General features: G+C 32.7%; 1 protein-coding gene across 14 annotated transcripts in view; it reads left to right on the top strand.

The window, feature by feature from the left end:
• DMD (dystrophin) overlaps positions 1-13,527 on the top strand; it is a 2,616,526-nt gene that overhangs the window by 1,233,362 nt on the left and 1,369,637 nt on the right. For all 14 annotated transcript variants that reach the window (XM_063804906.1, XM_063804905.1, XM_063804907.1 and 11 more), the window contains 2 exons: positions 785-872; positions 11,097-11,338. In XM_063804906.1, coding sequence (XP_063660976.1) covers positions 785-872; positions 11,097-11,338 — 330 coding nt within the window. The remainder of the gene's footprint in view (positions 1-784; positions 873-11,096; positions 11,339-13,527) is intronic.

Here is a 13,527-nt window from a genome sequence, read left to right as displayed (position 1 = left end):
TTTTAGGACATACACATTGTTATAGTCAACACTTCTTGATGATTATAGTAATGTAGTTCTACTCTATCATAGTTTAAAATTTATGTCTCCATAGGAATATTATTAGCTAAACTCAATAGTATGAAATTCTGGCTATTGTTAACTGAAATAATTTTGCATTTGTGGTTCAAAATGTAACTCTTAAGGGAAATAAAGGAATTCAGAAAGTTTTTTGAAACTCAATCTTGTCTTCCTTGGAAATAGGAGTACTTTGATTATTTTTGAAAGAAAAATTAGCCTACAGCCTGGTATTTAAATATAGATGTATATATATTATATATTTCTGCTAAATTATTTATGGTAGTTTATTTTTTCCATTTTATATACATACTGGATTCTCAATTTGATTTTTAATACCGCCTATATACTTGTTAGTAATTTCAATGGTGTATCTTTAAAAGATAAATTTCATTTTAGTTATGTGACACTTTATCTTTCATTGTTATGAATTGCCTTTTTACTTTTTGCAGTCTTGCATTGAAATGTATCAGAAACTATAATGTAAAAAATAGCTGAGTAGAAATCTTATAATTAAAAGTTGTAGCAAGTCATGAAAATGGCTCATGCTTTTATTGCCATTTTGATGTTTTTGATGGCAAAAGTGTTGAGAAAAAGTCTTTAGATTCACGTGATAAGCTGACAGAGTGAAACATCTTAAGGCTTGAAAGGGCAAGTAGAAGTTATAATTATTGTGTAGCTTCAGAATCCTTGTATTGAATTACTCATCTTTGCTCTCATGCTGCAGGCCATAGAGCGAGAAAAAGCCGAGAAGTTCAGAAAACTGCAAGATGCCAGCAGATCAGCTCAGGCCCTGGTGGAACAGATGGTGAATGGTAATTATACCAGTTGATTTAGATAATCTTCTTAGGGATTTGATAAACACATAGGTTCATATTTATCAGCTGAATTATATCAGACAAGCACTTCTTAAATACAAATTTAAGTTAAAAGGTGTTTGTATGTTTTTTATTATTCTTTTTTTAATGATAAGGAAATTATTAGGAGAAATTCAACTTTGTGTCCATTGGAAGAAAATGGGATGGGGTAGAATATTTTATCAATCTGTAGCAGAGAAATAAATTTTAATGCAAATCTGCTAGCATTTATCCAAATAATTTAAGAAAATAAGGTTAACAGAAATTTGAAAACATTAACAGTCATGTTATATATGTAAAACTGATCATCTGATTTTAAATCATTTTTGCAATATGTTTTTCCAAACACTAAAATTATATGGAATGTTTTACCATCATTCCTGTTTTCTAATAATATATATGACATTTTCTATGTTAGTTTTTATCACATTCTCTCATTTAAAAAAAAAGTCTCTTCGGGATAACCTTTACTTTTAAGTAACTTTTTTAGAGTGAGATAAAAGCACAAAGCTAGCCAAGTTTTTGTCTTTCTTTTTCAAGAATAAATTAAAATTAATCTTTTCTAATACTCAGTGCCTCAAAAGTTATGTGTACCAAATTTGTCATTGACATGATATGTAAACAACCTTCTTTCAAATTATCATTGCTATACTACTATATTTCCAGATAAAATTTTATGAAAATCAGGGATAATGCTATTTCCAAATAAGATTGTTTTTCATTTTGTAGAAGATGTTTACAAGAACATCATAAATAAATATAACAAATGTTTTTGTTGTGCATGTCAGCTTTTTCCAGAATCTGCCTGCATTTTGGGGCATAAATTCTGTGTATAAGTTATTTTTTGCCTTAATTGCAAATTTGGCATTCAAAAGTTCAATGGTCTTCCTAGAAAATCAGTTCATTTTCTTCTTCTAATGAGTCCCATGACTGAATGTATTTGGTTAAAAATGAAAACAAACAAATATAACAGCTGAGACTTGAGTGAACAAGTTTAAGAACAGATAATGAAAATATCAATAGATTTTTATTTAGATGTATGTTGCTTGGTAATTTTAACTGATCAACTTAACAGCATATTCATGTTAAATAAAATTATGTGATCTAAAAATATTCTCCTAGTTGTTATGTAAGTTCCCCTTAGAAACTCTATTATCACTTCTTCATTTTAATAAGCTGATGCAAGAGCTATACTTTAAATGGTCTCATGTCATAGTTATATATCACGCTTACCTACACTGAATTAATCAGAAATAATTTAAACATTTAGAAATTAAGGGAATGATTTTTAATTTTTGGTAAGTAAAACTACATGCAGGATTTAAATGATCGTGTGACTAGTGAGAATATTAATTTTCTTGATTATTTCCCTCATAGTTCTAATTTTTGGATGCATGTAGAAAAGTCAGGACACATAGTAGGTGCTTAATAAATATTAATTGACCAGATTCTGTTTAGAAAAGCAAAATTAAGGCAGTCGTTGAGGTAATGACATTGGTAATTTTGGTGTGAAAATAATAATCCTTCTGAAGGAAAATGCTAACATTGGCAGATACCAGGGAACACTGCGGGGTAGGGGTGTGATTTGAGAGATTCCTGTTTGGTTGACTGTATTAATCAAATTTTATGCTACCCATTTGTTCTGCCAGTAAAGATATGGTCTAACTGATACGTCATTAGGCTCAAGTTTGGGCCATAACTAGGATGACTACTTAAAGTGACCATAGCTCTGTTTCCCCATTAAATATAATAATTTATGAAATTACTTAAAGGCTCAAATATTCTAACTTATCTATTTGTTCCTTTTTTGTCGTTCAAGGAACAAATTGCATAATATTTATTTTCTGTGATTTTGCAAATTGTGAGATAAGGTAGACACATATGAAGTGCCTGGAGTACCTCTTTAGGTGTATTTCAGAGGGACTGCTACCCTAAATCATAATAGCTTCTTTAGTATAGAGCCCAAAAGTACAGTTGAGTGGTGTAGCTCATGAAGCTGAAAGACAAATGAAGCTTGCTGTAAACTAGGATTCCAACAATTATTGCATTAAAGCTCTTAAATTTATAAGTCCAGAATCTTCCTTCCCAAGCTTAGGCTATGGAGATATAATTAATCTCACAACCACGTAAGACACACACATTCTTGCCCTTTTTGTATAGAAAGGAAAATGAGAGCTGAATCAGTGTACTTCATTTAGGACCTCATGTAAATGGCTGTTCCTCTTAACCACGTATAGTTTCCTCAGAAGTTAAGATAAAGATAAACCACTCTTGTATAAACCACTCATATTATTATGCCACTAATAAAAATATGTGCGTATATATTTATAAATTTGATGTGTGCTTACCACAGTGAAAATATTTAACATATATTCATAGTGTAAAAATATGTAGAATAGCATAAGTATAGCTATTATATATTTTAAAAAATTCTGTGAACTATATTTTATATGTATCTATACTGGTATATGCATAGCAAACTGAATTTTCTCCTTAAAATAATTTGCCCTAAGATTAAACTACTTTTTAAAAGTTTAGAATAATTTTGTAATTCATCAGTTTGCTTTTAGAATGAAATTCCAAGATGGAAAAAATAATTTCTGATAACTTAAATTTTACTTCAGTTTTGACCTGAAATGGTACATCAGACATATTTCCAAATGATTTCTGTGTGTTTCTAAATATCTGTGAAGCAATGAAGATTCAACATCACTTAAGTAATGCAGAAAACAAAATCTATTTGTCCTGAAGGCAATTTGTTGAAGGAATTTAAGACATATGCTGAGAAGATAGGGTAGGGTGTTAAGGTTGTTGAAAGTACAAAATTTACCATGGTTACAATGTAGAAGGGAACCTCATTTGATGGTGCAAAGTATTGTTAAAAATCAGTTGTACGTTCTAGAAACAGTATGTCTAGTAACATATGTACAGTTTTTCAGTGTCACATACAAGTTTTATGATCAATTGGAAGATACTTTTTATTTTCACTGTATTTTATCAAATGTGAAGAGTTGTATGCAGAATTTTAAAACAGTTAATATTAACCATATCATTAATTTTACATCAATAATTTGTATATTAAGAGTTTATAGACAGTAAGAGATTCTTACTAATTTATTTGGAATTTTTAACCACAGAAATGAGTTGGCCAAATTCCTTGCCTGCTTTAAAACTATACATGGACGTTTTCCTTATGGATGTTCCAGTTCTTTTGGTCAGAGTAGAAGTGATCTTTCACGATCATAGACTAAAAAGAGAAGCTACTAAAAGGAGAGTGTTAACTAAGAAAAATCACGTTTCTGGCATTTTGGCATGAAATTTTGGTATAATTTTTAACTGATTTATCTCTATCTTAGCTGTATTTTTTGTTTGAACTAACATTAAAATTAATTTACTGTTCTTATGTCAACATTAATTGGTTGGATAAATGTGACAGAATATTGGATGGTGCAAGGTACCTCTTTTTACTAGAGACATTTTTGGATAGCTGTAATTTTCATGCAGCTTACCGTCAATATGTAAGCTTAGGATCATAACCCTGGTCTCAAGAAACTGTTAACTTAATGAGGGCAAGTGAGAGGCTAGACCAGGTATCTAGTGATGTATTTATATATTCCTGTAGCTGTGCATATTGAAAAGGGAGTTTCCAAATTCTTTATTTTACTTTTTAAGAAAGATGTGATATAACTTTAAGGTTTATTTTTACATTTCTTAATTTAAATACAAAATGTTATAAATAATTTAGAAATTTAGAAAAATTTAGCCATTAAATATAGTAAGTAATCTTTCTAATGCTTTAATAATATTGCTAACTAATAATGGTTTTCTAAGATTTTAATTTGAACAGTCTTTAAACTGATGCTTATCATGACCAAGGCCTTTCAGTGTATTATTGAGATTGTGGAGTTTTAGGACAACCTGGGGCTAAAATAATATACATATGATTATACCTAAACATATGTCTGTTTTTATCTATTTAGGATTAGACGTAATCCTTTTTGTAAAATAGTGTTCTTGCATGAGTACATACAGTCTCATCAATCAGGTATAACACAAAAAAGCCTAGTTTAGATAAACTGGTTTTCCATATTAATACTGAAATTACCAAAATATGATCATATCAAAACATTTATTTGAAAACATATGTAGGCGTAGCTCAGGTTCTCGTTGTTTAGTCTCTAAGATCCTTTCACCATAATTTCTAGAGGAGATACTATAATTATCTAATAGGGTTAGTTAAATTGTGATTCATTTTCAATTTCTATTTGTAGTTTTCTGTGTGTTGATTAAGAGTCTAAGGAGAATCACATCAAGGACATGTTTAAATAAAAGTGGTAATTAGTAGTATATTAGACTAAAGAACATCTCAAAACTATCATTCCCTGAGTGCTAGATTATAGTGTTTAAGGTGATACCTGATAATAAGTATGCTAACTGTTGTAATTAAATGGCACAGAATGATAACACTGACGAGAGCTCTTCTTATCCATAACATTAACCAAGTAACTATCTTTTTTTCTTGTATTTTGGTTCATAGCTCATTAGATAATTTCACATGAATTATGTTATTTGAGGTGGGCAACCAGATTTTGTCAGATGGGTGAGGGTAGGGATTATGGTCATTCTGGCTCATTTCAAAGCTAAAACTCTCATGATCACTGGAAAAACTTTCAGTAGCAGCTCTTCTAATCATATATTTTAATGGCAAGACATATTGCAAATAGTCTGTATACAAATGTGGCATGGAAACTGTACCACTTGTAGTAGCCCAGCCCCTTCATCATGAATGAGTAGCCTTCCACGGTTGCATATATTTCCTCTTCTCTTATTCCTTCCTCAGTACTGGGCAATTTGATTTATATTTCTTCTTTCTCCACATGACACTTAGTATAATGCTCTACACAGAGTTCACATTCAATAAATGTTTTTAATTGACAGGCACATTTTTCTTGGTTTAAGTCTAATCTCCAAAAGGAAGAGCTTCTGTGGGTGTGTGTGAGCACGGTATACATGCACGGGTGAACTCGCATGCGCAGACATGTGCGTGTGTGTGTCCATGTGTGTGAAAGAAAGAGACTGTTGTTGTCACTGTTGTTGTGGGAAATGAGTGGCCAAAACACATGTGAGTAAAAATCTGACTTTTGTCTAATTTTATGATGTTTGAAAATAAAAAAGCAAAAGGGCTATATTAGTAAAATTTATATTGCCCTCACTAGGGGTATTACTTTTATATATACCATTAATTTTTAAAAGCTATTACTTTAAGTCAGTGCGGTCACAGAAACCTCTAAAATTTAGCCTCAGAACTTGTCTTCACAGGTTTTGAATATCTCTCTATTACATTTTAAACTATTACATTGAGTGCTAAATGGACTTGTAATAACCCTCACTTAAAGTTCAGCAAAAATAGGAGACTGTTTATTAGCAGCTTTATTTTAAGTTTCTATTCCAAATATTCTTTTAATTCAAGAGCTCTGGAAACACTGGTTTTGCATTATTCTACCCTGGCTTCATGGCTAATGATGAATATACTTGATGAGGAATACTTCACTTTAAGTGGCAGTTCTGAAGTACTTGCATGGAAGGTGGTTCACAATTAACATTATTCTAACAGTCTGTTATGCACTGTACACAAGTAATAAAATTAATGGATACACTTCAAGTAATGATCCATTTCCTCTGGGTGCAATATATTTATTCATAGACTATTTCAGGGGTTGTTTAGAATATGAGATGTGAATGGATTATGATCCATTATCCCTGAGATTCTAATGTGCTACAACAAAATGGTTTCCATAAGTATTGCTCATAATGCCTGGTGTGTTAGTATTTGTATTCTTAAATAGCTAACACAAAATTAGAAAACAGATGCTCAGATGATTGATACTTAAAACTTTTCAGATATTTGCACTTACAAACTCTTAGAAAAGTTAAAATTTTCCATTGAGCCAAGGAGCATAATTCTACGGAATACATATAAAACAATTATATATAATAATAAAATCCATATGCAAATATTTACTTGGATAACGCTTTGAACCCTTTTTCATTCTAGAAAGGTTTTAATGGACTTTCTTAGATAAAAAGCAGTAGTTCTGGCATTTAGATGGTCAATTAATTCATAAAGTTGAAGTAATAGCATTTCTAATTTTAATTGAAGAGAGGTACATTAAGTAATGTGACAGTGTCGGTTATTAACGTGACAGTGTCAGTAAGTAACGTGACAGTGCTCTCCATCCCCTGCCCAAGTATTTTAAAGCAAATTTGATGCAAGAGAGATTGTGTGCTTGTTTGTGTGTGGCTTTTGGCTTCAGTGTACATTGGTCTCATAATTTTTATATTCATATAGAGTACACTATTGATTTGGTATTGAATGAGTTCATGAGTACAGTGTAGTTATTCTCTTTCTACTCCAAGGTGAGAATTGTATTAGATACTGCCAGTGGAGACATTTCCTATAGGAGTTTATAGTTTAGAAGGACAGTTTATGCCCTTGTTGAGCAGGCAGCATATTCACAATGAATTAATACAATGTTTGCATACAAATCCTTCATAGCAAGACTTCTGATTTTCTGTGCCCAACATTATGTCTTTACTAGTAACATCTAGAAATTTCCACGTTTTTTTGAAATTTTTTGGTTTCTTTATAATTTCAATCTCAAATGATTATAAATGTGGCAGAATATTCCAGGATTCCCAAATAAACTCTTTTTATTTTTATTTTAGTTGGTGACAGGGTCTTGCTCTGTTGCCCAGGCTAGAATATAGTGATGCAATCATAGCTCAGTGCAGCCTCGAACTCCTGGGCTCAAAGGATCCCTGGTTATTGATAAAACTTGTTTAAAAAATGTATAAATACACCTTCTATATCCCATATTAGTCCTATATTATATAAAATTAGGACTAATTTTAAAATAGTATTATTAACTTTTTATACATATCCTGTTTCAGTCATTAAGAAGATTTCCTCTCCCCCTAATTTTCACACAAGAGATCTAGTCCCTTGTTTTCTGAATATTCTTTTTCATTTCCTCTATATGGCATTGTATGATATGTCTTTGTTGCCTAGTATGTGTCAGCATTTGTTATAAGTAAGTTATATATGTTAACTCAGAACTTTGATAAGTATCCTATGAGGTCGATTCTATTTTTAATCCTCATTTCATGGATGAGAAAAATAAGATCCAGTGAAATTAAGTAACTGAACCCATTTCCCACATCTAGTAAGGGGCATCAAATTTGAACTCCGGTCTCTTTAACGCCAGAATTCTCACGGGTCATTTCTCTGCCTTTCTGCCTGCCTCCCCCTTTTTGCTATTATAGATGTCGTTCTTTTACCTATCACTGCATTTTCATTGCCTGCATTCAGTTATAAAGATCAATATGCAAATAAATAGAGCGTATTATAAATTTCAGTGTTATGAATTTGTACAAAGCTGACTTTTCTTCACCATTTAAATTTCTTTTACAGTGATATATTGCAACATTTTTTGGGGGGCAAAACATAGAGTTTTGTGTAATGATCAACAATGACTCATTAAAACTTGTCCCTAGATTTTAACAGATACTGCAGAGCCTATTGGTACCTCACTATAGTTTTATCATTTTACAAAATTAGCATATCCATATTGAAAATCAACTTATAGTTTCGTTTTTTCATTTGCTACGATTTGTATGGTTGACCTTTCTCAGGGACACAAAGTGATTTCTCTCTGTGTTCCCGTCTCATTTAGACAAATGTTGAATAATACTCAATCCAGCATCAGTCTATCGGTCTCTTTAATTTAGCATTTCTTTTTTGCCTATTTAATGCCTGGTTCATGTTGACTTTTCACCCTTCATGGACTTCTAACTGCTTGTTCAAGTTCAACATATGCTGAAAATATTTCTCCTAAATATCTGATCATTTAGATCCATGCCACATTTTTTGTTATTAACATAATTTAAAAATTCTGTCCAGTATATTTTTTAATTATCTTTTTATTTTCCAGAAATGTTAACATTTTATCATAATACTTTTTTCAAACGGAGTGCTCATACGATTGAAGTTTCATATTCTTCTCTTACACTTTATACCAAATGTGGTCATTTTATAACAACAGTTACTTAATCGCATCGCTTAACAAATATTTTGGTACAATTTTTGATCACTCCTCAAAATCTAACGATCAAAAACATCATGTCACAATTGCTTCCTTAAGCATTAGGAGGATATTAGAATATGTAGCTCCTGTAGACCACGGACTTCTTTTATACTTAGATATATGGAGCAATGTATATATTCTTTTTACATTCTATTATTTCCATTGTATCTCATTAAAAATATATCAGGGAAGAAGGAGGGGAAAATAGTTGACGATAATATTTGCAAAATTTGTCTCCTTCACCGCCATCCTGAGTAGCATTATGCTTTGAAATTAGTGAAGTTACAGTTGTGTTTCAAGTGAATTGAGGGACATGGTTTGGCAGCATTAATATCATTATGACAAATACAACATTAGACTATCAGGGCAGAGGGAAGTGAAAGAGGATAAAATAATATAGTTGTTGAATTCACATCTATATTTTTTTTAGTCTTTAAAAAGGATAAAGTGGGAGGCATGTACAAGTTAGCAAAACCACAGGCCTTATGTTTCTAGAGACGTTCTTCAGACTTTTTAAGAACTTAGCTTCCCTTTAACTAAATTATATTACCAGAAAATTAAGTAAAATGAACATTTTTAAAAGTAGATTATCTTAGGCAACCTACTCTTCTACCAAACTACTCTTCGAACTTTTAGGTATTTTAACCTAGAGAAAGAACCTTATAGTGAGTTTATGTTCTTTTGAGTTCTCTGTAGGTACATGAGGGAATATAAAACATTTAAATATTCAGTATTTCCAAAGTATAATAAAGTTATCAGTGCTAATGTAGCTATGTTTAAAAATGCATGATATCATATTTAATATATTTTCTCTTTTATATTCTGTCATTAAGAAAACTATATAAGCTAATAAATCTAAGAAAGTCTAAATTTTGTAAACTAACTTTAGAGAGTTTGAATATTTTAACTCATAGCATAGCGTGATGTTGCCATGCTTTCATGCTATGTATGGAATAATATGTACTTGGATTGGCATTCGTCATATATGAAATGACATAGCATATTCCATGGTACATAGTAGGTACTCCAGAATGGTAATGGTGATAATGATATGCTTGTGTTTCCATTTTTCCCTTGATAAAGTTTTCTGGGTTTGGTATTACTACAGATGATTTTAAAACTTTGAGATCAACTTCTACATTTATAAATTTAAAAATGTTTCACATTAGAAAGATTCTTTTTCCTAGTACTTGTTTTTCTTCCTCGCATCCATGGACAATCTGAGACAGAGTCTCACTCTGTCACCCAGGCTGGAGTGCAGTGGTGCGATCTCCGCTCACTGCAAGCTCCGCCTCCCGGGTTCACGCCATTCTCCTGCCTCAGCCTCCCGAGTAGCTGGAACCACAGGCGCCCGCCACCACGCTGGGCTAATTTTTTGTATTTTTAGTAGAGACGGGGTTTCACCATGTTAGCCAGGATGGTCTTGATCTCCTGACGCCGTGATCCCCCACCTCGGCCTCCCAAAGTGTTGGAATTATAGGCATGAGCCACCGTGCCCAGCCGACAATCTGTTTATTTCTAGTCTTCTATAAATGAAATAAAGAATAATCTTGGATTTTGTTTCCTCTTTTTAAAACTATGAAAATACTATTTAAACTAATTTCCAAGCCCATTTTTAAAATTAAAAATGTAAGTTAGTTCGGGGAAGTCTATTTGAGTAATATGCATGATATTTAAAATGTATCTGAAAACATCCAAAATGTTACTTGTTCATGCAGCCTTCCAGCTCCCATCAGAGCTTTGAGCACTTTTGTTTTTATTTAAGTTTTTATTTAATATTTTATTTACATATATTCTAATTTTCTACATCTTATGTCTTCTTACTTGATGGCATTGATATTCTTTGTTGTGACGCAAGTCTAATAATTCACAATGAATAATATGAAATCATATTTACACATTTATATCTTAGGAAATAATTGATTTGGTTTGAAATCATTCATGTGAATACTTTTATAATAAGGATGTGTTGGCTTTCAGATCATTTCTTTCAGTCTGTGGGTTCAGGGGATATATTTAATTATTTTTTTCTTTCTAGAGGGTGTTAATGCAGATAGCATCAAACAAGCCTCAGAACAACTGAACAGCCGGTGGATCGAATTCTGCCAGTTGCTAAGTGAGAGACTTAACTGGCTGGAGTATCAGAACAACATCATCGCTTTCTATAATCAGCTACAACAATTGGAGCAGATGACAACTACTGCTGAAAACTGGTTGAAAATCCAACCCACCACCCCATCTGAGCCAACAGCAATTAAAAGTCAGTTAAAAATTTGTAAGGTAAGAATCTTTTCTCCTTCCATTTGGAGCATAATCTATAGGTATTTCTTGGCAATTTCCAAGAAGACAGTAACAAATTATTTAGTAATGAAACGTTCACCTTCTAAGGATTTAGCTAAGCGCAATAAAGTTCAAAATGTAAGCAACAGAAATCTGTTTAAATATGTAAGACGTAGATACCCGGATTCTAAAATTGTATTTGGCGTAGTTACACAGCGCTAATTGATTGTGTCGGTTTGCGTAAGCATGAGGCAGTTTAGGAGTGTGGAAACCACATGTATCCTATAAAAAATGGCCTCTCACTTTGGAACTCTTTCTTTGTGACGAGTGAAACATAGTCATTTTGAAAAAGTGGAATCCATGGAAATAGTTAGAAACACGGGTCAACAACAAGCTTGGATGCAATATAACTAGATACATAAGGAAAATATTTAAAACTGATGGACCTCTCAAATTACGATAATTTGAGGAAGGTTTCTTTACAAAAAGAGATTTTTAAAATGTAGCTGGAGTACAGAGGAACCACACCGGATAGTGTAGTAACCCAGCATCAGAGTTCTTACGTCTTTTTGTCCAGAAAGGATCAGTGAGAGAGAAGTTATAGGAACTCAGAAGGAGACAGTCAGATCCTCATGGTAAAAGCAGCATGGCCGGCTTAAGGAATCCTCATAGAAATGGAGTCAGAAAAATAAACACCCCACTTCACTTTTTTCCCTGCCTCCAGAATCTTGTCAGGGCTCCTCACTGACTAAACTTAATCGTAAGACAAAGGACGAGGAACCGTCATCTGTAAATATCAGTCTCCTGGGTAACAGGAGAAGAGCGGACAGTGGATCTAGAGGGGCAAACAAGATGTAAGTGGACAAAAGGGCCTGAGAAAGAGATGAAAGGATTATGCCTTCAAGTGTAAGAAAACAAGAGCTGTATAATAATGAAAATAGCCTAAACTGTTTCCATTGTTACTATGAGCTATGTGCTTTTCACGGGGAATGAGAAACTGATTAGAGGATGGACTAAAAGGTTTCCAGGATGAACGTTTAGTGATAGATCGAGATGATTACATTTAATACAAAAGGCAAGGAGTGGAGATTCATTTGCATACTTTAAAAAGAATGGTTTAAATAAAGGTAGAAGAGACATGGAAAGGTGACAACGTTGATTTAGAAAAGGTATTGGACCCAAAAAGTGATGAGAAATTCAAAGCTATTTTGAAGAGAAAAACAATCGAAGGACTTAATGGTTCTTCAAATATCGGACCTGTAGCATTATTAGGTTTTCTGTTCTTGTGTTAGTTTGCTGAGGAAATAAACTCAGAAAGTATACTTTTGGATAAAGAATACCTTGGATAAGGCACTTGACTTATTAGGCAAATACACACATCTAAGGAATTGCTACATCGAGATGCATTTTGTAATTTAAGAATAGAACCCATGCGGTTTTTCCTATGAATCAGAGGAATAAACCAAATACATTATTTCTTGCCACAAAAATCTGATGTTACCTTATCCGATTCTTGAGATTCAGATATAGTAGTTAGTAATAGTACCTACACAGTACATTCATGCATAAAATATATATATTAAGTGTCTCTAATGTGTTTAAGAATGCTACTGAGTGTATTAATCAGCTCAGGCTGCCACAATAAATACCACAGACTCGGTGGCTTAAACAACACAGGTTTATTTTCTGAGAGTTCTAGAAGCGAGAAAGTCCAGGATCAAGGTTTGGTAGGGTTCAGCTTCATCTTCTAGTGAAGGCTGTCTTCCTGGCTTGCAGATAACCAACTTCTCACTCTGTCCTCACATGGCTTTCCTCTGTGTGTATACATGCAGAGAGTGAGATAGAGGGCTGTTTTTCTTTCTCTCTCTTTTTCTCTCTGCCTCCTTTTATAAAGCCACCAATCCCTAAGGGATTAGCCCCCCACCCCCGCCACCCCCACCCAACCCTGATGATGTCATATAAACATCATTACCTCTTAAAAGTCCTATCACCAAATAGCCTCACCGATGGTTAGGACTTCAACATGTGAATTTTGGAAGACACAATTCAGCCCATTGCACTAAGTTTTGGGAATATTAGAATGGGCATTCATGGACTATGCTTTTATTGTATTAATGGAAAGCAGAGAAGAGAGATATGAAACAATGGAATCAATATTTTTAAATTTCCTGCTAGGAACAGTGGTTTAA

This window comes from Pan troglodytes, chromosome X, assembly GCF_028858775.2.
Source record: "Pan troglodytes isolate AG18354 chromosome X, NHGRI_mPanTro3-v2.0_pri, whole genome shotgun sequence".
NCBI classification, from domain to species: Eukaryota; Metazoa; Chordata; class Mammalia; order Primates; family Hominidae; genus Pan; species Pan troglodytes.
The sequence above is the reverse complement of the archived record's forward strand: the minus strand, read 5'-3'. Positions and strand labels throughout refer to the sequence as shown.